Source organism: Euleptes europaea, chromosome 2 (assembly GCF_029931775.1).
Source record: "Euleptes europaea isolate rEulEur1 chromosome 2, rEulEur1.hap1, whole genome shotgun sequence".
In the NCBI taxonomy this organism is placed as follows: Eukaryota; Metazoa; Chordata; class Lepidosauria; order Squamata; family Sphaerodactylidae; genus Euleptes; species Euleptes europaea.
The window spans coordinates 6,392,761-6,418,121 of NC_079313.1; the positions used below are offsets into that span (position 1 = coordinate 6,392,761).

The 25,361-nt window shown below is 44.5% G+C and overlaps 1 protein-coding gene across 1 annotated transcript in view; it reads left to right on the top strand.

The window, feature by feature from the left end:
• Window positions 1-1,835: 1,835 nt before the first annotated feature.
• The window catches only part of FKBP8 (FKBP prolyl isomerase 8), a 35,584-nt gene continuing 12,058 nt past the window's right edge, over window positions 1,836-25,361 (top strand). The window contains exons 1-3 of the mRNA XM_056867671.1: window positions 1,836-2,146; window positions 18,269-18,582; window positions 23,423-23,592. Of these exons, the coding sequence (XP_056723649.1) occupies window positions 1,836-2,146; window positions 18,269-18,582; window positions 23,423-23,592 (795 nt within the window). The remainder of the gene's footprint in view (window positions 2,147-18,268; window positions 18,583-23,422; window positions 23,593-25,361) is intronic.

Genomic DNA, 25,361 nt, shown 5'->3' on the forward strand with positions numbered 1-25,361 from the left:
CAAAGGAGGAAAACAGACCAAAAAAAAAAAAGGCTGAGAGACAGTGGGATACAGAGGTTAGTGAAACACAAGACAACCGGGTTGGAGCCTCATACCAACATGAAGTTCACTGTATGACACTGAAACAATCATAAGAACATAAGAAAGGTCATGCTGAAACAGACAAAGGCCCATGAAGTCCAGCAGTCTCTCCAGGTGCCTCTAAGAAGCCCACAAGCAAGATTACTCCAGCAGTATTGTCCTGCCTGTGTTCCATAGCACCTAATATAATAGGCCTGCTCCTCTGTTCCTGGAGAGAATAGGCACGCATCATGACCAGTATCCATACTGACTAGTAGCCATGGATAGCCCTCTCCTCCATGAACATGTCCACTCCCTTTCGCTTTCTCATAGCTGAAGCTACCTCCCAAGGTTGTTGTGAGAATAACAGTGGGAAGGGGGGGCATGGATACCATTCTGTACTTCTTGAGGAAAGGGTAGGACAAAAATCTAATTTAAACAATTAGGTAGGCGAGGGAAACAAAGGAGGCATCCTGCGCTAGTGAACATCACCGCAATTATGCAAGAGAGAGCAGGTGCTGTGTCCAGATAACAAGCCTCTCCCAGTGCTTTGTGGAAGTGAGCCCAGCTGCCGCAGAAGGCAAGAAAAAGTACACAACCTAACTGCCTCTCTAACAAACAGACTCCAAAAGAAACTGGGGCAGTGCAAAACATCTGAATTTGTTTTGCAGCTACGCTAGGGTTGCCAACTCCAGGTTGGGAAATTCCTGGAGATTTGGGGGCTGAGCCTGGGGAAGGATTTGGGGAGGGACCTCAGCAGAGTCTTATGCTGTAGAGTCTGTCGTTTGAAACTGCCATTTTCTCCAGGGGAAATGATCTCTGTCATCTGGAGATGTGTTGTAATTACGGGAGATCTCCAGGCCCTTACTTGGAGGTTGGCCATTTAAGAGGGGAGTGGACATGTTCATGAAGGAGAGGGCTATTCATGGCTACTAGTCAATATGAATACTGGTCATGATGCATCCCTATTCTCTCCAGGATCAGAGGAGCAGGCCTATTACATTAGGTGCTGTGGACCACAGGCAAAATAGATGCTGCTGCAGTCGTCTTGTTTGTGGGGCTTCCTAGAGGCTCCTGGTTGGCCGCTGTGTGAACAGACTGCTGGACTTGATGGGCCTGGGTCTGATCCAGCAGGACCTTTCTTATGTTCTTATATTTCTTCCCCAGGTAAGGTCTACCTACCCATGGTGACACTTACATCTAGGGTTGCCAGCTCTGGGTTGGGAAATACCTGGACATTTGGTGGGTGGAGCCTGGGGAGGGCGGGGTTTGAAGGGAGGAGGGGCTTCAGCAGGGCTACAACGCCACAGAGCACCCACCCTCCAAAGCAGCCACTTTCTCCAGGGGAACTGATCTCTATCGGCTGCAGATCAGTTGTAATTAGAGTTGCCAGGTCCCTCTTCGTCACCGGCGGGAGGTTTTTGGGGTGGAGCCTGAGGAGGGCGGGGTTTGGGGAGGGGCTTCAATGCCATAGAGTCCAGTGGCCAAAGCGGCCATTTTTTCCAGGGGGGGGGACTGATCTCTGTCACCTGGAGATCAGTTGTAAATGCTGGAGATGTCCAGGTGCTACCTGGAGGTTGGCAACCCTACTTACACCCTCCCTGTCAGGTGACCCTTATAGGCCCCTCCCCACCCACAAGCCACACCCTCCCAGGAAAAGGCCACACCCCCTGCTGCAAGCCCCTCCCCCGTGTTAGGTGAGGATTCTGCCATACCCCTCCCTCCCTCCAACGTCGGGCCCCACTGGCACAGCAGGACTAGCCCCGCCCCTTGCCATGGCCCCAACGGTCGCAGCCCCTGCAGGCCCCGCCTCCCAACGGTCGCGGCCCCAGGAGGCCCCGCCCCTCGCACAGCCGGCCCCGCCCACCGCGAGCCCACCTGAGCTGGGCCTTGCCGGCCGCGGCTCACATGCCGGGCGCTCGTGGGAGGCGGAGGCGCGCAAGCCGTGCCCGAGCCGACGCGGGGGGGGGGAGAGCGGGAGCGCGCCCTTCCTTCCGTGCCGGAGACGCCGACCACGAAGTCTCCCTCCGGCCGCGGACACGGCGAAGCCGCGCTCGCTTCCGGGTTGGCGGGCGCGTCACGCACTGTGCGACCCTCGTGCGTCACCGCGGCGCGCCGGGTTGAGCGGAGGGCGCGTTGCCTTGGCAACGCGGCGCCTTCCGTGTTCCTCCTCAGGCCACGCCCTCAGAGGCTGGCTGGAATCTGGGGGCGGGGGATGGGCCGCGGAAGTCCTTCTGGAAAGGTCTCTGGGCGTGTGCTGAGTGCATTTCTTCCCTAAGTGTCATCAGGGGCGGGGAGGAACAGCTGAGTATGCTTGGGAGGCATCTGCCTGCTCGTGCTTCTGGGCATGCGCAGAGGGTTTTTTCAACCTCAAGGCAGCAGTGTCCAAAATCGACCTCTGGGCATGTACAAAGTGTCTTTTCTCTCATAGGTAGCATAATAGCAACCACCAGCTTTCCAAGGCTGCTGCACAGTGCACATTTCCCTTACACAAGGGACTAGGTTTAGCCAGCCTTTCCCCCCCTTGTGCCCACGGAGAAGTGAATTAAAGGCGCCTCTGGGGATGCGCAGAGTGCATTTCCTTTTGTAGATCAGGGACAGCTGCATCTGGCCTCTTCCAGTCAAAAACACACATGGAATGCGGCCTCAATCAGTCTCTCTCTGCACCACCACAGGACCCTTGAACAAAAGAGTGTCTCTAGGCATGTGCAGAATGTGTTTCCTTCCAACGGCAGAGAAGCCACAAACATCCTTCTCGTGTACAACGAAATAAATCAGGAAGGAGGGCTTCCCCCTCTCTCCTCTTACAGCTCAGATTAATAGAAATCATATTAACACAGAGTTTGAAGGGACCTCCAGGGTCATCTAGTCCAACCCCCAATCGGTTAGTGACTGTAAGGTTTTTTAAAAAATAGCTTCCTGTTTTTATAATGTGTACAGCCAGCTATTCCAGATAAGGTTGATACTTCAGTTTCTCTGGCAAAGTTGGCCAAATTTCATCTGGAGATACACCGTGTTGGTGGGGGAGAGGCTATATTTATTATCTGCCCACAACGCAGCTGCCTAAAGTACAGGAGCCCCGCCATGAAAGAGAAGTGCTGAGCCAGACGGCTTTACAAAAACCTGGGGGGGGGGAATCACCTTTATTTCCCTCACAATCCTCAAAACTGTCCAGTGCAATTAATGCTTTAGGACAAGTTGTCAGGACAACAACCAGGAGGAAAAAATAGGATTCCTCCCCTCCTCTTTTCCTGTCCAAACCGTTCAAGCAAACAGAGATTTGCTCTGGCTCCTTCGCGGTCATTCCCCACCCCCTTATTATAAAAGGGAAATTATTTCTTGAGTAATATGAAGATGAGGATTTGGTTTGAAAAGATTTCTTAGATGTTGGTTTGAGCATGGGGAGGCACGAGGCTACCCTACCAAGGCCTTTAGATTTGGGGGATCACCCCACATTGTTGCCGAAATAGTTAGCAATTTCATAACCCCCCATGCGCTTTTACAAAACAGAGAAATGAATTGGTTCTTGTAGGTTATCCGGGCTGTGTAACCGTGGTCTTGGAATTTTCTTTCCTGACGTTTCGCCAGCAACTGTGGCAGGCATCTTCAGAGTAGTAACACTGAAGGACAGTGTCTCTCAGTGTCCAGGGTGTAGGAAGAGTAATATATAGTCAGAAAGGGGTTGGGTTTGAGCTGAGTATTGTCCTGCAAAAGTATTGTCCTGTAAGTATCCAGATAATGTGCTAATGAGGGTATGGTATGTTAATATGGAACCATTGTATCCTGAAGTGATCTGTTAATGTGTGTAATCCAAAACTAATCTGTATGGCTATTGTTGAATGTTGTCTTTGTCTGGAGGTTTTTCAGGGCAGGAAGCCAAGCCTTATTCATTCTTAAACTCTCCTCTTTTCTGTTAAAGTTGTGCTGATGTTTATGAATTTCAATGGCTTCTCTGTGCAATCTGACAAAATAGTTGGTAGAATTGTCCAGTCTTTCAGTGTCTTGGAATAAGACCCTGTGTCCTGTTTGTGTCAGTCCATGTTCAGCCACTGCTGATTTCTCAGGTTGGCCAAGTCTGCAGTATCTTTCATGTTCTTTTATCCTTGTTTGTATGCTGCGTTTTGTGGTCCCGATGTAAACTTCTCCACAGCTGCAAGGTATACGATATACTCCTGCAGAGGTGAGGGGGTCTCTTTTGTCTTTTGCTGATCGTAGCATTTGTTGTATTTTCTTGGTGGGTTTAAACACTGTTTGTAGGTTATGTTTTTTCAAAAGTTTCTCCATCCTATCAGTGACTCCTTTAATAAATGGCAAGAATACCTTTCCTATGGGAGACTGTTTTTCTTGAGTTTTCTGATTTTTGTTTGGTTCAATGGCCCTTCTGATTTCATTCTTGGAGTAGCCGTTTGCTAGCAGTGCGTGATTTAGATGGTTAGTTTCTTCCTTGAGAAACTGTGGTTCACAGATCCGTCTTGCACGGTCCATTAATGTTTTGATTATTCCTCTTTTCTGTCGGGGGTGGTGGTTGGAGTTTTTGTGTAAGTAGCGATCTGTGTGAGTTGGTTTCCGGTAGACCTTGTGACCTAACTGAAGGTTTGATTTACGGATGACAAGGGTATCAAGAAATGGGAGTTTACCCTCAATTTCCTTTTCCATGGTAAACTGAATGTTTGGATGGATATTATTAAGATGGTTTAGAAAGTCCATTAATTTTTCTTCACCATGGCTCCAAATGGTAAATGTATCATCTACGAACCTGAACCAGACTGTAGGTTTGTAAGGTGCTGATTCTAATGCTGTCTTTTCAAAATATTCCATGTAAAAGTTTGCTATTACTGGACTGAGTGGACTTCCCATAGCTACTCCATCAATCTGTTCATAAAATTCTTGATCCCATAGGAAATAACTTGTTGTCAAACAATGGTGAAATAAGGCTGTTATATCTTCTGGAAAAATCTGGTTAATCAATGAGATTGTGTCTTTAACTGGAACCTTGGTAAAGAGGGATACAACATCAAAACTGATTAATATATCCTTTGGATTGAGTCTTAACGGACTGATTTTGTTGATGAAGTGAGTTGAATCTTTGATGTAAGAAGTGGTTTTTCCAATGTGGTCCTGTAGGAGGGTGGTCAAATATTTAGCTAATTCATACGTTGGGGAACCAATGGCACTCACGATGGGTCGGAGTGGAACGGAATCCTTATGAATTTTAGGTAGTCCATATAATCGTGGTGGTTGTGCTTCAGTCTTGCATAGTTTTCTGTGTGTGTCGGGATGAAGAGTGGAATTTTTGATCAGAATGCTAGTTTTCCTGGTAATTTTGCAAGTTGGATCTCGTTTTAGTTTTTTGTATGTGGCAGGGTCCAGAAGTTCCTCAATCTTCTTTTTGTATTCTTCTGTTTTCATGATCACTGTGGCATTGCCTTTGTCAGCTGGTAGAATAATGATTTCTGGATCTGCATTGAGGGTCTTGATGGCGTTTCTCTCCTTGCGTGTTATATTGCTAGCAGGGGGCTTTGCTTTTCGTAGAATTCTTGCTGTCTCTCCTCTTATTTCCTCAGCATCTTCTTCAGGTAGATTACGAATGGCAGATTCTACATTTGCAATGATGTCTTCCACTGGAATTTGGGTGGGAGTGACTGCAAAGTTTCCTCCCTTAGCTAAGATGGAAGTTTCTTCAGGTGAGAGTTGTCGGTCTGTCAGATTGAAGATAATCCGTTTGTTGTCAAGTTTTGGACTGTTCTGTCTTCTTTCCTGTAATTTGTTAAACTTTTGCTTCTGTCTGGAAGTATGGCTGGTTAACCCCTGTTCCATTTTTCTGTAGGTGAGATTATCAATCTTGTCCCAATCATGGCTTCTCATTTTGTGGCTAGTATTGATATGTAAGGAAAACAACTCCTTGTCTGTGGCAGCAAGTTCTCTGCGGGTAGTGTGAATTCTCTCTCGTAAGAGAGCCCGTTCTAGATGGTCATAAATGCGGTTAGCTCGTGAAGTTTTAAAGATTCTTTTACTTGTGAGAAAAGATGGAATGGTTCCAGTGTCTCTGCATCGCAGAGGAAACTTTGCAGTCACTCCCACCCAAATTCCAGTGGAAGACATCATTGCAAATGTAGAATCTGCCATTCGTAATCTACCTGAAGAAGATGCTGAGGAAATAAGAGGAGAGACAGCAAGAATTCTACGAAAAGCAAAGCCCCCTGCTAGCAATATAACACGCAAGGAGAGAAACGCCATCAAGACCCTCAATGCAGATCCAGAAATCATTATTCTACCAGCTGACAAAGGCAATGCCACAGTGATCATGAAAACAGAAGAATACAAAAAGAAGATTGAGGAACTTCTGGACCCTGCCACATACAAAAAACTAAAACGAGATCCAACTTGCAAAATTACCAGGAAAACTAGCATTCTGATCAAAAATTCCACTCTTCATCCCGACACACACAGAAAACTATGCAAGACTGAAGCACAACCACCACGATTATATGGACTACCTAAAATTCATAAGGATTCCGTTCCACTCCGACCCATCGTGAGTGCCATTGGTTCCCCAACGTATGAATTAGCTAAATATTTGACCACCCTCCTACAGGACCACATTGGAAAAACCACTTCTTACATCAAAGATTCAACTCACTTCATCAACAAAATCAGTCCGTTAAGACTCAATCCAAAGGATATATTAATCAGTTTTGATGTTGTATCCCTCTTTACCAAGGTTCCAGTTAAAGACACAATCTCATTGATTAACCAGATTTTTCCAGAAGATATAACAGCCTTATTTCACCATTGTTTGACAACAAGTTATTTCCTATGGGATCAAGAATTTTATGAACAGATTGATGGAGTAGCTATGGGAAGTCCACTCAGTCCAGTAATAGCAAACTTTTACATGGAATATTTTGAAAAGACAGCATTAGAATCAGCACCTTACAAACCTACAGTCTGGTTCAGGTTCGTAGATGATACATTTACCATTTGGAGCCATGGTGAAGAAAAATTAATGGACTTTCTAAACCATCTTAATAATATCCATCCAAACATTCAGTTTACCATGGAAAAGGAAATTGAGGGTAAACTCCCATTTCTTGATACCCTTGTCATCCGTAAATCAAACCTTCAGTTAGGTCACAAGGTCTACCGGAAACCAACTCACACAGATCGCTACTTACACAAAAACTCCAACCACCACCCCCGACAGAAAAGAGGAATAATCAAAACATTAATGGACCGTGCAAGACGGATCTGTGAACCACAGTTTCTCAAGGAAGAAACTAACCATCTAAATCACGCACTGCTAGCAAACGGCTACTCCAAGAATGAAATCAGAAGGGCCATTGAACCAAACAAAAATCAGAAAACTCAAGAAAAACAGTCTCCCATAGGAAAGGTATTCTTGCCATTTATTAAAGGAGTCACTGATAGGATGGAGAAACTTTTGAAAAAACATAACCTACAAACAGTGTTTAAACCCACCAAGAAAATACAACAAATGCTACGATCAGCAAAAGACAAAAGAGACCCCCTCACCTCTGCAGGAGTATATCGTATACCTTGCAGCTGTGGAGAAGTTTACATCGGGACCACAAAACGCAGCATACAAACAAGGATAAAAGAACATGAAAGATACTGCAGACTTGGCCAACCTGAGAAATCAGCAGTGGCTGAACATGGACTGACACAAACAGGACACAGGGTCTTATTCCAAGACACTGAAAGACTGGACAATTCTACCAACTATTTTGTCAGATTGCACAGAGAAGCCATTGAAATTCATAAACATCAGCACAACTTTAACAGAAAAGAGGAGAGTTTAAGAATGAATAAGGCTTGGCTTCCTGCCCTGAAAAACCTCCAGACAAAGACAACATTCAACAATAGCCATACAGATTAGTTTTGGATTACACACATTAACAGATCACTTCAGGATACAATGGTTCCATATTAACATACCATACCCTCATTAGCACATTATCTGGATACTTACAGGACAATACTTTTGCAGGACAATACTCAGCTCAAACCCAACCCCTTTCTGACTATATATTACTCTTCCTACACCCTGGACACTGAGAGACACTGTCCTTCAGTGTTACTACTCTGAAGATGCCTGCCACAGTTGCTGGCGAAACGTCAGGAAAGAAAATTCCAAGACCACGGTTACACAGCCCGGATAACCTACAAGAACCAATGAACTCTGACCGTGAAAGAGAAATGAATATTTGACAGCTTTTGAAAATTCTCAAATGGAGGATGCGTGGATCCTTACTCATATATCCTAAGGTAAGAGGCCTTCAGAGATGGTTTGCCATTGCCTGTCTCTGCATAGCAATCCTGAGCTTCCTTGTTGGTCATGCCCTGAAAACCTTATGGGGTCGCCATAAGTGGCCTAACAGTGCGATCTTAAGGAGAGTTATTCCAGTGTAGGCCTATTAATTTCAGTGGGCTTAGAGTAACTCTGCATAGGATTGCACTGTTTGACTTGATGGCAAAATAAAAAGCATACTGCTGGATACAGCAATCTGATCTGAAGTAATAATAAAATCAATTTCAATGGACATCTACTGTAAATTGTTTTTGTAATTTCGGCTATTTATTTATTAGGAGGGGAAGTTTATAAAAACTTTTTTGGGGGGGCAGAGTGGAAAAAGAAGCCGACCTAGTGCTTAAAATAAAATCAACTCATATGCTTTAACTCCGCCATCACAACAACCCTGCAAGACAGGCCAGCGTTACAACTCCCACCCATGTTTCAGAGTTGCTTAATTGGTTAAAATATACAATATAAAATGCAATTGCTTAAAAAAAATATCCAGCAATAAACCTCCAAAGAAATGAATCAGCTTTTTTCCACCAGAAGGTGGATAAATACTACTTGAATAAATATGAGTGCTGTGTGTTTAGCCCCCGCTCCTCTATTAGAATTTCCCAGTGTTAGGTATTGCATTTGGTGATACAAATACAGCCTTAAAAAACAAACTAATAAATGCAACCTTTTCTTGAACTCCCCCCCCCTTTAAAATACATATATATATATAGCGAGAGAGAGAGAGCAACCCTTTCCTGTCCCTTTAAGAATTTTCTGTTGCCAGAGAAATTGAGGGAGGACTTGGCTGAAAGCCTTGAGAGGCACGCCAAGCAGCCAGTAGCATTGGCTTCCTGTGGTCAGCTGAGCAAATGTAGGGACCTGAGGGGGCGGGGCTGGGAAAAGGCTCATTTCTGGGTTCCAGGTGAGTGTTGCGAGCTACCTTGCTCTCCAGATTGGGGGGGGGGGGAGAGAATCCAGGAGGGGGGCCGCTTGCCACTGCTGCGAATTGCTAAAAAGCTACAGGGGGGGTTGTCTGCAAAAATCTGGAGAAGTGGTACCTTGGGGCTTTATAGTTGGGGTCCCTACCCAGTTTAGTCCACCCCCCCCCAACTGAAATAGGGGCTGATCCTTTTCTTTATTTTGAATCCAAGGCCGAGTGTCTCTTAGCCATAACTGCAGACAATTGGGTAGGGGGTGGGGTGGAGAGACCAATGTTTTGCTGCTGATCAAGGGAAACAGGTAGGTTTAATTATTAAAATCTGAGTTTGCAAGGGGGAAAAAACAGGATTTAAGGACAAGTTTCATGTCCCCACCACCACCTGTTTTTCCTTTAAGCCCATTGCAAATCTCCTTCCGCTCTCTGTCTCCCTCTCTCTTTCCCATGTTATTGCTAAAGTCTCCCGGTGCCTTTTTAAAGATTAACAGATCAGTCCTGGCGTAAATTCTTCTGGACGGGTGCCCTCTTGGTGTGACTTTGGCCAGCAGAAAGCCCTACGCAACAATAACAGTTCTGTATCTTCCCTTGGTCTCGCTGCGACAGATTGGCCGTCACTATGGAAATGGTTGCTACTGATTTCCTGGAGGTCTTCTCAGGAGTAAGCCAGGATTCAGAATCCATTGGGTTGAACTAAGTCCCGTAAAGCCTCATAGGACTTACTTCCTAATCTGTGCGCGCTGCCACAATCCTAAAACTAGAAACCCCCGCTGGCTTTCTTCAAAATAGATGGACTTTGGATCAGGATGCTAATCTTAGCGTGCCGTTTTTATCCTGTGCACGTGTGTTACAATAATTCTGCATGAATATAGTAGTTTTTGCATTCATGTACATTGTTTTGTGGCATTTTAAAATTGCACTGGCAGGTAGGCTTTAAGCTTGGAGGGCTTTAAGAGGGGAGTGGACATATTCATGGAGGAGAGGGGTATTCATGGCTATTAGTTAGAATGGATACTAGTCATGCTGCATACCTATTCTCTCTAGTATCAGAGGAGCATGCCTATTATTTTGGGTGCGGTGGAACACAGGCAGGATGGTGCTGCTGCACGCGTCTTGTTTGGGGGCTTCCTGGAGGCACCTGGTTGGCCACTGTGTGAACAGACTGCTGGACTTGATGGGCTTGGGTCTGATCCAGCAGGGCCTTTCTTATGTTTTTATGTAGTCACCTGCTGAGTTTCTGCCAGTTGCAAGCTTTAAATAAAGCGTGGCTTAATCCCCCTGTCACCCTTGTGGGAAATTTTTATGGTAGTTGACTCTTATTCAGACTTTCGAACGAGTCTGCAAAAGCAGCTATCTCTCATTAAATGTGTATTATATGTCTGCTCATCATGCGCCTTTTCTAAGTTGACTATTGGCCAGAATTTTTGTCAAGCTTTCTTGCCACTTGAGAATTGCCTTCCTGCAGCTTTTCTTGAGAACATCTGTCTCTGATTGCTTATTCCTGTTTTTCCTTATGGGGTATTAAGGCAGTGATAAGTGAGGTCTTTCCACTCTTTGCCCTTCCAAATAATTTGGGGTTTTCAAACTGGAGGGCACAGCAACAGGAAAAGAAGAGTTTCATCGGGATCTAAGGTTTATCTGGTTATGCGTTCTTTGTTTTAATAATAGATGGTTTATTGGAAACTTGCAAGCAAGCCCTTACCTATATACCAAGTATGCTAGAACGTGGAGTCATCTGCTGAAGCTGGAGGGTGAGAGATTCAAAACAGATAAAAGGAAGTATGTTTTCACACAACGCATAGTTAAATTGTGGAACTCTCTACCCCAGGATGTGGTGATGGCTGCCAGCTTTAAGAGGGGAGTGGACATATTCATGGAGGAAAGGGGTATTCATGGCTATTAGTTAGAATGGATACTAGTCATGCTGCATACCTATTCTCTCTAGCATCAGAGGAGCATGTCTATTATATTGGGTGAGGTGGAACACAGGCAGGATGGTGCTGCTGCAGTTGTCTTGTTTGTAACTTCCTAGAGGCACCTGGTTGGCCACTGTGTGAACAGACTGCTGGACTTGATGGGCCTTGGTCTGATCTGATCCAGCAGGGCCTTTCTTATGTTCTTAAGGTATACTGCCTCTGAATGTGGAAGCTCTCTTACAACATGTTGTGGGTAAGGGTCATTAACAGGCGTTGTCCATGAATTGGGCTGAAAGTTTGTGTTTGAAAAGCCATATAAACTAGTGAACTCTGCCACACTTTGTGGCAAGGAGTTCTGCAAGCTAATTGCACCTCGCAGGAGGACTGATTTCCTGCTGCTTGTCCCGAATCATCTGGCTTGTAGGTTTGCTCAGGTGACTGTAGAAGGGTGGAAGGCAGGGCCAAAGAGATGGTTGGAGGGTGCATGAACATGGGTTGATCCTGGCTTGTGTGTAGAACACTGGTTCCCAACCAGGGGTCCGCGAGAACTAAATTAAGGTCTGCGAAACAAAGTTATAAACCCATAATAAATTAATATTTTCAATTAAAAGTTATCTATTATAAAATATATATTCAAATATTATTCAAAGTTTAATGTTTAACAGTTATGATTAAAGTTTATTTTCAAATTCTCTGAATTTTTATTTTGAACCTTGGGGTCCCTGCACCGAACAAAAAAGTCCTAGTGGTCCCTGGTCAAAAAAAGGTTGGGAACCACTGGTGTAGAAACTGCCGGGTGCAAGCTGCGTGTGTAAAAAGGCTGGTGTTTGTGTGACTTTTGTTTTGACGTGGGAGTCCAGGTTGGCTCATGAGTTTGAGTTTGCGGCCGGCGTTAGCCGAAGTGTCGAGGAGAGCTGTGTTCAAATCCCTTCCAGGCTGTCAAACGTACTGGACAAACTGAGGCTAGTCATAATCTTTGAGCCGAACCTATTTTTGCAGGGTTGTGAGGGTTAAGAGCCAGTGTGGTGTAGTGGTTAAGAGCGGTGGACTCTGATCTGGAGAGTTGGGTTTAATTCCCCACTCCTCCAGTGGAGGTTAATCTGGTGAACTGGATTTGTTTTCCCACTCCTACACATGAAGCCAGCAGGGTGACCTTGGGCTAGTCACAGCTCTCTCGGCCCCACCTACCTCACAGGGTGCCTGTTGTGGGGAGGGGAAGGGAAGGTGATTGTAAGCCGGTTTGATTCTTCCTTAAGTGGTAGAGAAAGTTGGCATATAAAAACCAACCTTCTTCTTCTTAAAGCGTACCCAGCTGTGAGCTGCTCAGGGAAAGGGCGGGATTAAATTGTAATAAATACAATTATGGGCTTCATGAACGCTGCCGACCCACGGCGCTGAGCTTGACTGAAGTTCTGCGGCCTGGCCTGCCCGTCCACTGCAGCTGAGTCCCCACCTACCCAAACCTGTTATTCCGGCGTTGCTGTCTTTCTCGGGGCGTGGGTGTTTGTTCCTTGTTTCCGTCTGGAGTTGGTGATACCATTTTGCCACCCCCGTCCCTCAGTTCACAGCAAGCACAAATCTTGCACCTGTCTCCTGTCGACAGAGGTGTGATAGTCGGTTGGGCTCCTTTCTTTATAACAGGGAAGTCCAGAGCTATCTAGCATCTTTATGCATTCAAGATTTAATCGCCCTTTTTCCGTGGTTTTGCTGGGTTGTATGCTAAGGATCCCTTTTTCAGACCGGCTGTGTCCCTGCCCTCTTTGGTCAGCAGACTCCTTGGTACATATCCTTTTGCGTTGTCCTTACGTGTACCAATTTAGGCTAAAATGGATTATACCATGCTTTAAGAAATGGTCCTTGTTTTCGCGAACCACTTTGGAGCAAAAAGGTTCAGTTCCTCTTAGAGGATTCTAACCCTCGGCGCACTTGTTTTTTGGAGGCTGCAGAGAAGGGTCGGAGGTGTTTTTAGAGATGGTCTTAAGTTTTATGGTTTTATTGATCAAGACCTCGGGTCTAAGAACAAGGGGAAAGAGAGAGAGATAACAAGGAAGTCAAGTGCTTAAAAGAGTGGTTAGAGCCCTGGTTTGAATCTCTGCTCTGCCATTAATTATCTCGGTGGCTTTTGTGAAGTCCCTCCCGGCCTCAGCCCTCCCCTCTGCAGTGTGGGAATATTAATCCCGGTCTACCGCCCAGAGCCTAAGGGATCGTGGTAACTCGCCGTTCCCTTGTAATTTCAGTTTTTAATTTCCCCACAGCCAATGAAATATAATAACACTGTGCATTGTTCTCCAAAATGCGTGCTGTGGTTTTTGCTTTCTTTTTGAAAACACCCTTTCTGCTGCCCGTTGCTGTTCCACAGCCATCTCTGTTTTAATTATGTGTTTTAGGGGAGGAAAAAAACTGATTATCCGGATAGAAATGTGGCTTTTGGACATTTTGCCTCGAAGGGGGAATGTAGCGCTGAGGCATCCCTGCCTATCTCGGCTCGGAATCAGCATGCGTTGTAGAAGATTCCAGAACTGGCTTACGGGGCGCTCAGTCGGTACAGGTGGAAGAAGAAGAGTTGGTTTTTATATGCCGACTTTCTCTATCACTTAACGAAGAATCAAACCGGCTTACAATCACCTTCCCTTCCCCTCCCCACAACAGACACCCTGAGAGGTAGGTGGGGAGAGAGCTCTAAGAGAGCTGTGACTAGCCCAAGGTCACCCAGCTGGCCTTATGTGTAGGAGTGGGGAAACAAAATCCAGTTCACCAGATTAGCCTCCGCTGCTCATGTGGAGGAGTGGGGAATCGAACCCGGTTCATAGAATCCCAGAATCATAGAGTTGGAAGGGACCACCAGGGTCATCTAGTCCAACCCCCTGCACAATACAGGAAATTCACAACTACCTCCCACCTCACAGCCCCAGTGACCCCTACTGTGTGAACAGACTACTGGACTTGATGTAGTGGTGTAGTGGTTAAGAGTGGTGGTTTGGAGTAGTGGACTCTGATAGGGAGAACTGGGTTTGATTCCCCACTCCTCCACATGAGCGGTGGAGGCTAACCTGGTGAACTGGATTGGTTTCCCCACTCCTCCACACGAAGCCAGCTGGGTGACCTTGAGCTAGTCATAGCGCTCTCAGAGCTCTCTCAGCCCCACCTACCGCACAGGGTGTTTGTTGTGGGGAGGGGGAGGGAAAGTGATTGTAAGCCGGTCTGATGCTTCCTTAAGTGGTAGAGAAAGTTGGCATATAAAAACCAACTCCTCCTCCTTTTTGAGACTGTGGGCACCTTTGAAATTCTGGCACAAGGTGATGACAGAATGGCTGCAGTAGGAGGTGGTGAAAGCCACAGAATTGCCATTATGGGAGGCGCAACCACACACAGAAGACGCCCAAGTGCAGAGGAGAAGAGAGATAATATTAATATATATATATATACACACACACACACAGGGAAAGAATAAAACGAACAACGCTGCTGAAACATTTTAATCTGCAGAGCCAAACTAGATCTCCAGTGACCAATTGGAAGCCCTCCTGGGCAAGAGCCCCACCTACTTTCTAAAAACACATGTCAGGCACCAGGAAAGGTCTTGGCGGGTACCATGGTACCTACAGGCACCATGTTGGAGAACCCTGTCCTATACATTAGGAGCTGGTGGCTGCCCCAATACTGTTGTTTCTTTGCCCTTTTTCTGCCCCTGTGGTGGCTGCTGATCCCTCAGATAAATCCGCTGTGTGATTTGATAATTTTACGTTCTGCAGACTTCTTCGTTACATCTCCAGTGAAGTGAAATTAATTAGCAGCATAAAATCGGGTAAAACATTCTGAAGGACGTGTCGGATATAAGAAATGGAAAAAGCAGATATTAACACGTCAGTGATAATGACACACAATCAAAAACCACCAGTCCACTGAAAGATCTACCTCAAACCGAATAAAATTTGGGCTAAGCGAACAACTGTAGGAGGGAGTTCCAAAGGCCAAGATCCACCGCCAAAAAGCCCTTTGTCTTTGCTCAGCATCCTCCTTACCTCTGAAGAGGGGTGGCACTGTAGGAAACCTTACCTGGCAAGTGATTCCTGGCTCCCCCCAAAATTAGGGGTTTCCAGGTCATAGCGAGCATTATAAATTGCCCTGGCCGCAAATGGTCGGCCAGTTCTTTTAAAACTGGCAAGATATGTTCTGGCACCAGCCTCGTTTAGATAGATCAGCAAAAAAAAAACAGGGGAAATTTGAAGGTAAAATACCTGGTATTTTTGATCATTTAACAGAACAATGGGAAATGTTTGATGCGTGGAGAATGAAAAAAGGTAATAAAAAGGGATATACTTTTTACTCTTCAAGACATAACTCTCACTCTAGAATAGATATGATTTGGCTATCTAAAGATATTATATGCAAACTAGATGACCTTGAAATTTTACCGAAGGTTCTTTCAGATCATAATGCACTGTTGTTGCAAATGAATTTGGGAATTAAGAAAAACAAATCTTGGCATATTAATGAATATTTATTAAAAAATAAGAAAATTACAGACAAAATAAAAGTAGAAATACAACATTATTTTCAAGATAACATAAATAAAGGCACATCTGAAGATGTTGTCTGGGATGCGGGGAAAGCAGTGATAAGAGGCATTTTAATACAACAAAACTCGCGGTGGTTTAGAGAAAGAGAGTCAAAAAAGAAAAAAATACTGGAGGAAATTAAACAGGCGGAAATACAGTTAAGAAAAGCACAAACCAAATTACTTAAACAAGAACAGATTGATAAAATAAAAACTTGGCAACAACAATATGAGATTTTATTAAATACCGATATAGAAAGAAAAATATTATATAATAGACAAAGATTTTTTGAACATTCAAATAAACCAGGCAAAATGTTAGCATGGCAACTTAAACATAAAGAGAGGAGAAAGCCAATATTGAAAATAAGGAAGGATGGAAAAATTTTATTAGATAAACAAAAAATTACAGAAACTTTTATAGATTATTATTCTAATCTTTATACACAGGGAATAGTTTTAGAAAAAGAGATAGAAAAATATTTAACACAATTTGTATGGGATAAAATCTCACAGGAACAGAAAGAATTATTAGATGCAGAAATAACATTAGAGGAGTTAAAATCAGTAATAAAGAAAAGTAAATTAAACAAAGCACCAGGAGAAGATGGCTTCACAAATCTTTATTACAAAACTTTTATGGATCAACTATCACCAAATTTATTGAGAGTTATGAATAATTGTATACAGGGAGGATCCATTCCAAATACCTGGAAGAAAGCAAATATAGTTTTAATACCTAAACCAAACGCTGATTTAATGGAAGTTAAAAACTATAGACCAATATCATTATTAAACAATGATTATAAAATGTTTGTGATGATTTTAGCAAATAGATTGAAGAAAATTCTTAATAGTATTATACATGAAGACCAAGCAGGATTCCTCCCGGGGAGGTTAATCAATCAAAATGTTAGAGTTGTGTTAGACTTACTAGAATATGCAGAATTTGATAATACACCTTTTGCAATGATATTTTTAGATGCAGAAAAAGCGTTTGACAATGTAAATTGGAATTTTATGAGGAAAGTGTTAGAATATATGGGTTTTGGTGATAAATTTCAAAAGGTTATTGGAAATATTTATACTTGTCAAACTGCTAAGCTAATAATTAATGGAGAATTATCATCACAATTTGAAATACAAAAGGGCACCAGACAAGGGTGCCCCCTTTCACCACTGTTGTTTATTATTATTTTAGAGGTATTGATGAGAAAAATTAGATTGAATGCAGAGATTGTAGGTTATAAAATAGGGAGAAATCATTATAAAGTTAAGGCATATGCAGATGATTTAGTGTGTTTTTTAACTGATCCTATTACTCAGATAGCTGAATGGAGCAAAATGATTGAGGTTTACGGAAAACTTGCAGGCTTTAAAATAAACAAAAATAAAACTAAAATATTGGTCAAAAATATTACACTCTTGCAGCAGCAGGAATTAGCGAGAGTAACAGGTTTTGGTATAGAACATAAAGTAAAATATCTGGGAATATGGTTAACTCCTAACAATTTTAACCTATTTAAAAATAATTATGAAAAAACATGGCAACAAATAAATACCGATTTGACAAATTGGGAAAAAATACCCTTATCATTGTGGGGTAGAGTATCGGTGATTAAAATGATGGTATTACCCAGGATGCTTTTTTTATTTCAAAATTTACCGATTATTAAGGGGTTCAAAGTTTTTAAAATTTGGAAGAAGGATATTCAAAAATTTTTGTGGGGAAAAGGAAAACATAGAATAGCGTATAAAAATTTGATTCAATTAAGAGAAACAGGAGGATTAGGTTTACCTGATTTGCAACAATATTATGAGGCTTCCTGCTTTCTCTGGTTAAAAACCTGGATTAAATTAGAAAATTATCGATTATTAGAGTTAGAAGGGTATAATCTTCGATATGGCTGGCATGCATATCTGTGGTATGAAAAGGAAAAGGTAAACAGAGATTTTAAAATTCATATTATTAGAGCTGGGTTATTTCAAATTTGGACAAAATATAAGAAGACTTTAGAAAATACGACCCCGGGGTGGATTAATCCAATAGAAGCTGTTTTGGTCTCTTGAAGCTTCCGAACAAGTCTCCAAGGGCAGCCCCTCACAAAATGCTCTGCAGTGGTCCAGTCTATATATGATCAGAATGCAGATAAATTGTGAAAACTGGTATGCCATGTTTGCGGTCAGCCAGTTCTTTTGAAAATGGCGAGATCTGTTCCGGCACCCACTGACAATCTTGACTGATAAGTTTTGGTCTCTTGAAGCTTCCGAGTCTTCAAGGGCAGCCCCTCACAAACCTCACTGCAGCGGTCTAGTCTGGCTATGATCCGAATGCAGGTAAACTGTGCAAATTGTGAAAGCTGGTATACCAAATAGAATTGGGCCGAGGCCTTACCTGCCACAGAAGAGATCTGGGCCCCCAACTGCATAACAGCAAGGCGAATAGGGTCAGGCGCCTTCTTTATCTCCTCCCCGCTTTCTTTTCACAGCTCGGCTGATCCATTGAGCTCCGGCGCCATGGCCTCCGGCGGGGATGGTCCTGGGGACCTTTCTTCGGACTGGGCCGGCGCCAGCCTCATTGACCTGACTTCACCAGAGCTTGCGAAGGCCAGTGCTTCCATGGTGGACAGCGGTGAAGACTTTGAAGTCCTGGATGATGAGGAAGACGATGATGTCAGTGGCCTTCCTCCGCTGGAGGATGTGCCCGCCAGCAAGACAGCTAAAGATGAAGGCCAAGGACCCACGTCGGAGAAGCTTGCCAAGGAAGGCTCTGAGGCCGCGGAGGAGTGGATGGATGTACTGGGTAAGAAGCGCTTTGTTTTTTGGACCAGGGATGTGCTTTCAACCGCTGTGTATACAAGCTAAGAAAAACAGCACAGGCTCTGTATAAAGAAATACAATGATGTATTCAAAAGGTATGTAAACACACCAAGATTTTCTGTTAAACAGTACAAACGGCGAAATAACAGTGAAACAAGCAGTTCATAGAACTCAATATAACCAAGCAAAACGATCCATTAATGGCTATACACAAAAGGAACGAAATACCACAATGAAAGTCAACTCTGACAATCAGGTAAGTTGGTCATGCGCAGTAGAGATATGATGATAAATCCAATGAATGGAGTAGTAGCAGACATGTACAGTAAAGATGTAGAAGGTAAATCCAAGGTCTGGCAAAAAACGGTCATGCGCAATACAAAAAAGGACGTATAAGCTGGAATCAACCTATCATTCATCCAAAAAAAAAATAGCCGTATTGATGTTATGATAGTATATGGCCGTAGTACAGGTTGAAGAATCACAAGAACGTGATTTCTAGATAATATAACGTTTCGCTTGGGTGCTTCTTCAGCCTAAGGAAAAGGGTGTGCAAGGAAATACTTAATGTGGCTAATTACAAAAATTACAGACAAACATGCATACATACATAGAAAATACTAATATATGCCAACAGATTAATTTACCAATAATCATTTAATATCATACAGACAGTGCTGTCTCCTGAGTGACCGACAGGTTCAAGTGGTAATCATAAGATCTTAGCCCATTAAATGTCTGACCTTAATTATATAGAACAGCAAATATCTGTCAAAGCATTCTTAAAGAAACAGAGCTACATTCACATTTCAAGTTATAAAAAACATGAAAGATCCATTTCAGTATTTAACCTGTTAGGGGCCATAGTTTTGAAGATGTGGATAAATTCACATTCTTGTTGCAATAAAGAGCATTTCATATCAGTCAAATTATAAGGGTGAGGTTTGTACTGCCATATCACAAAGAAGTTGAAGTCACTGTCCCCGTGGCCTTTTCCCAGAAAATGTGAAACTAAGGGAGCATCTAAAACCTTTCCTCTAATGCGAGAACGGTGTTCTCTGATGTGTGTCCGGATGACACGTGTCATGGAACCAATATAAATCAAACGGCAGCTGCAAAGAATTGCCTCAACAACGCCCCCTAGAGGAGCAATTGGTGAATTACCGCAGCTCGAATTTGAACCCAGTGCTGGCAGCACTTAAATTTTTTATAGGCAAACTTAGGGGACATACAGAACATCCCCCGCATTTATGATGCCCAAGGGGAAGTTTTTAAAGGACGTTGTATAAAACTATCAGAGTGTGTCACAATGTTACTGATGGCGCTAGGCTTGCGCAGCCCACAAGTTGGCAACATTTCACAACCAGGAATCGATCTTAATAAATGCCAGTGTTTGATCTGTTTTATTTGATCTGGGACTATATTCAAGAGACCAATAAATGTTAGGTCTTATGAAGTTTCTCTGGTGTTTTGGTATAACATTAGAATGTTGCAAGAGTGGAACGTGGTCTCAAGTCAGCTTTATTTCGGGCTTTGTGTATTATATCTTTAGGGTAATCTCTCCTTAGTAGTGTCTCCTCGTACCTATTGGCTTCCTTGTTGTAATCTTCGTTATTTGTAACATTTCTTTTTAAACGCAAATAATTACTTTATGGCAAATTGTTGATCAAATGGTTTGGATGGTAAGATGTATAGTGCAAGCCAGCATTTTTAGCATGTGGCTTATTAAATGGTCTAACTGCAAGTTTTCTATCATCTGTTATAAAGACCTCGAGAACAAGAAAAGAAATTTGGGAAGTGCTGCAAACACCTGAAAAAGAGAGGTTAGTATCACATTTGTTGATCCATTCTTTAAAAAGTTCAAAATTTGTTCTGAGTTGAACAGATTATACGTCCTTTTTTGTATTGCGCATGACCGTTTTTGCCAGACCTTGGATTTACCTTCTACATCTTTACTGCGCATGTCTGCTGCTACTCCATTCATTGGATTTATCATCATATCTCTACTGCGCATGACCAACTTACCTGATTGTCGGATTGACTTTCATTGTGGTCTTTCTTTCCTTTTGTGTATAGTCGTTAATGGATCATTTTGCATGGTTATATTTAGTTCTATGAACTTCTTGTTTCACAGTTATTGCGCCGTTTGTACTGTTTAACAGAAAATTTCTTTTGGTGTGTTTACATACCTTTTGAATACATCATTGTATTTCTTTATACAGAGCCTGTGCTGTTTTTCTTAGCTTGTATGCTCTTAGTTATACAGCACTATTGTTTGTACTTTTGAAAGCATTCAACCGTTGTGTGGCAGGCAGGAATTCATCTGGCGCTGTGGAAGTGGAATTTGAACATGGGGCCCTCTCAGGATTACCAGGCACCCCCTGGCAACCGGCAGGGGAGAGGGTGGAAGGTCTTGCCAGCTGCAAATTGAGCCTAGGCCTGGCTGCCATCGGCACGTCGGTGTCACATCTGGAAGTGATGTCATCACGTCACCAACGACATGAGGGACGTTCTGATTTTTGCGCGAAACTGTGGTAGACGCTGTTTTTAGGGTTTTGCCCAAATACCAGAGCGTCTCCCACGTCGTCAGCGTGATGGCGTCACTTCAGGAAAGGATGTTGACGCACCAACGGTACCTAGGCCTTACTTTGCTGCTGGTAAGACCCCCTCCAGCACCAGGGGGAGGAGTCCCAAAGTGGGGGATCCCCTGCCCCCGGTGGGGGATCTGGTAACCCTATGCTCTCTTCATCAGCAATGGCCAGCCAAAACCTTGCTCCTCCACTCTTTCCTTTCTGCTTCCCCTGCTCTAAAACTAAACTGTTCTGAATGCCAGCAGACCCGATGTCCAGAAGCAGGTAGCGTAGTCAGATAGCAGTCCGAGGGTCAATACCAAAAGCGAAATCCAAATGTCAAGTCAGTCCGTCCCAAGGTCAAAGCCTCGGGAGTCTCAGAAATAATCAGGAAACCAAGAGAACACAGGGTAATAATAACAAGTTCATAGAATCATAGAGTTGGGACCACCAGGGTCATCTAGTCCAACCCCCTGCACAATCCAGGAAATTCACAACTACCTCCCCCCTCACAGCCCCAGTGACCCCTACTCCATGCCCAGAAGATGGCCAAGATGCCCTCCCTCTCATGATCTGCCTAAGGTCATAGAATCAGTGTTGCTGACATGTGGCCATCTAGCCTCTGCTTCAAAACCTCCAGGGAAGGAGAGCTCACCACCTCCTGAGGAAGCCTGTTCCACTGAGGAACCATTCTAACTGTTAGAAAGTTCTTCCTAATGTCTAGATGGAAACTCTTTTGATTTAATTTCAACCCGTTGGTTCTGGTCCGACCTTCTGGAGCAACAGAAAACAACTCGGCACCCTCCTCTATATGACAGCCCTTCAAGTACTTGAAGAGGGTTATCATGTCCCCTCTGTCTTCTGCTCTTCAGGCTAAACATACCCAGCTCCTTCAACCTTTCCTCATAGGTCTTGGTCTTCAGACCCCTCACCCTCTTTGTTGCCCTCCTCTGGACACGTTCAGAGTTGTTCCCACGTCTGCCTGGATGCCAGTGTCTGGTTCCTCTGACTCAGCATTCTCTGCTGGAGGGAGCTCATTATTCCCATCACAGTCAGCTGGCTGTGATTTTCGTAGTGCTTGTAATCTAGCACTCCTTTTACTCTCGGGTAGGAGTGTTCTGCACCTTTGGTGCCGCTGTTCCAGTTGCTGTGAAGGGTTGCTGCTGGACACAGGTGAATCCCCTGCCCTGGGTGGTTGTAGGCACGGGGAACATTCATCTGTCTGTGCCTGCTCAGCTTGCTGCCCTTCCTCTCTTCCACTGCCTGCTGCTTCAAGGTCCTCTGAGGAAGCCTCCGCAGGTTGCCCCATGGCATAAACTGTGGGCTCCGTAAAGCAGAGAACTTTTTCTGTTTGTTTTCCCATCACGTATTTCGATTATTGTATAGCCTGCATTTCAAAACATGTATTCTTGAACCATACTACAGTTAAAACATCCACCAAACAGTGCTGGAGGAAACCCTAAGTAGGGAAAGAGATAACGTGTCACCTAATAAAACCCAATAAGTACATTAACTGTAAGAAGCTTATTATGTTGTTTGGAAAGTGTTGCATGTTTGGAAAGTGTTGCATGCTTGCGGATGGCATCGGAGAAATAATAACGACAATACAATGTGGCAGGTCTTCATAATAATGATAGAAGGTCTTCATGATACTAATAGAGAACAATGATAATGAAGGCGGAAGGTCTGAATAATAACATGAATACGTTATAATAATAGTTATTCTCATAGCCAGGGCTGGCCCTACCATGAGATACACCGCCCTCCCCCCGAACATATATTTGTCCCCTGCAGCTGGTATTCATAGGTAGAATGCCTCTAGAGAGCCAGTGTGGTGTAGTGGTTAAGAGCGACGGACTCTGATCTGGAGAACCGGGTTCGATTCCCCTCTCTTCCACATGAGCAGCGGACGCCAATCTGGAGAACTGGATTTGTTTCCTCACTCCTACACATGAAGCCAGCTGGGCTAGTCACAGCTCTCTTAGAGCTCTCTCAGCCCCACCTACCTCGCAGGGTGTCTGTTGTGGGGAGGGGAAGGAAAGGTGATTGTAAGCTGGTTTGAGACTCCCTTAAATGGTGGAGAAAGTTGGCATATAAAAACCAACTCTTTCTCTTCCTCCTCTTCCTCCTCCTCCCCATCCTCTCTTAATAGAGAAGGTCTGGCCACCTCTTGATTATTGGGACATTTGACAGCATTCTGACCATGACAGCGTTGGCTAAAACCATTCCTCCCTCCCTCTTGTCCTCTTTCAGGGAGCGGTTTGCTGAAGAAGAAAGTCCTAGCGGCGGGTCAAGGCAGGGAGACCCGGCCGGTTAAGAATCAGGATGTTACCGTTCGATTGAAAGCCACATTGGAGGATGGCACAGTGGTGGAGGAGAACCCCAGCCTCACGTTCACACTGGGCGATTGCGATGTCATCCAGGTGGGTGTGCATGCGCGCCCTTAGGATTTCTTTATCGCCCAGTCCCCCGGGCAATAAACGGTTCAGCTATCTGCATGGGACTGCAAAATATCTCTCTTTTTTGCTTGCTTGTTCAGTTTTAGCAAACGAAAGATGGACTCGGTGATAGCTTGGCATGGCATAGTGGTTAGAGTGTCAAACTAGGATCTTGGAAAGCCAGGTTCAAATCCCTGCTCTGCCACGTTAGCTTGCTGGGTAGGATTGCCAGGTCCCTCTTCACCACCGGTGGGAGGTTTTTGGGGTGGAGCCTGAAAAGGGCAGGGTTTGCGGAGGGGAGGGACTTCAAGGCCATAGACTCCAGTTGCCAAAGCGGCTATTTTCTCCTGGTGAACTGATCTCTATTGGCTGGAGATCAGTTGTAATAGCAGGAGATGCTGCAGTCGTCCTGTTTGTGGCTTCTTAGAGGCACCTGGTTGGCCACTGTGTGAACAGACTGCTGGACTTGATAGGCCTTGGTCTGATCCAGCAGGGCCATTCTTATGTTCTTATGAGATCTCCAGCTAGTACCTGGAGGTTGGCAACCCGGTTGTTGGGTGATCCTGGGCCAGACACATGCTCTCGCCCTTGCCTACCTCACAGGGTTGCTGTGAGGATAAAATAGGGGAGAGGAGAACGATGTCAACCCTTCTGTGTTCCCACCAGGGTGAAAGGATGGATACGAATGAAATAAATACATACAAAAAATTGTGTCCTGCTGCATTTGGCTTACATGGCCTGGGACCTTTGTATCTTCGGGACTGCCTCTCCTGTTATACCCTCCCAGAGAGCATTACGCTCTATAAGTAATAACTTCCTTGTGGTCCCCACCCCTAAGACTGTGCAGATGACCTCGACGAGGGCCAGGGCTTTCTCAGTGTTGGCACCAGCCTGGTGGAAATACCCTTCCTAGTAACATAAGGGCCCTGCGGGACCAGAACCAACGGGTTGATATTAAATCAAAAGAGTTTCCGTCTAGACATTAGGAAGGATTTTCTAACAGTTAGAGCGGTTCCTCAGTGGAAGAGGCTTCCTCGGGAGGTGGTGAGCTCTCCTTCCCTGGAGGTTTATAAGAAGAGGCTAGATGGCCATCTGTCAACAGTGCTGATTTTGTGACCCTAGACAGATGATGAGAAGGAGGGCATCTTGGCCATCTTCTGGGCATGGAGTAGGGGTCACTGGGGGTCTGGAGGGTAGTTGTGAATTTCCTGCATTGTGCAGGGGGTTGGGCTAGATGACCCTGGTGGTCCCTTCCAACTCTATGATTCTGTTATTAAAGAGTTCCGCAGGGCCTGCAAATTGGAACTATTCTACCAGGCCTATACCTGAGGGCAGTTGCACGTTTTTTACATTGGTGCTGGCCTCCCCCACCCACACCACCACTTCTGCTAAACGTCGGCAGAGATGTATTTTTCCTAGTATCTGCTGTCTGACTTCTTTGGCCTGGAGATGCTGGCGATTTGACCTGGGGACCTTCTCCATGCCAAGCTGGTGCTGAGTCCTGACTCGGAGCATGGAGGGGGTGTCTCCCTCCCTGCCCTTTTCTCTGTGGTCTTAACTCCCCCCCATTATTATTTATTTATTATTTTATATAAAGGGGAACAGAAGAAAAAAACGGAGGGGGAAAAATGAGATACCGTATATACTCGCGTATAAGCCGAGTTTTTCAGCCCCAAAAATGGGCTGAAAAAGCCGGCCTCGGCTTATACGCGGGTCAATATGGGGGGAGGGAGGGAGGAGGGAGGGGGGAAACT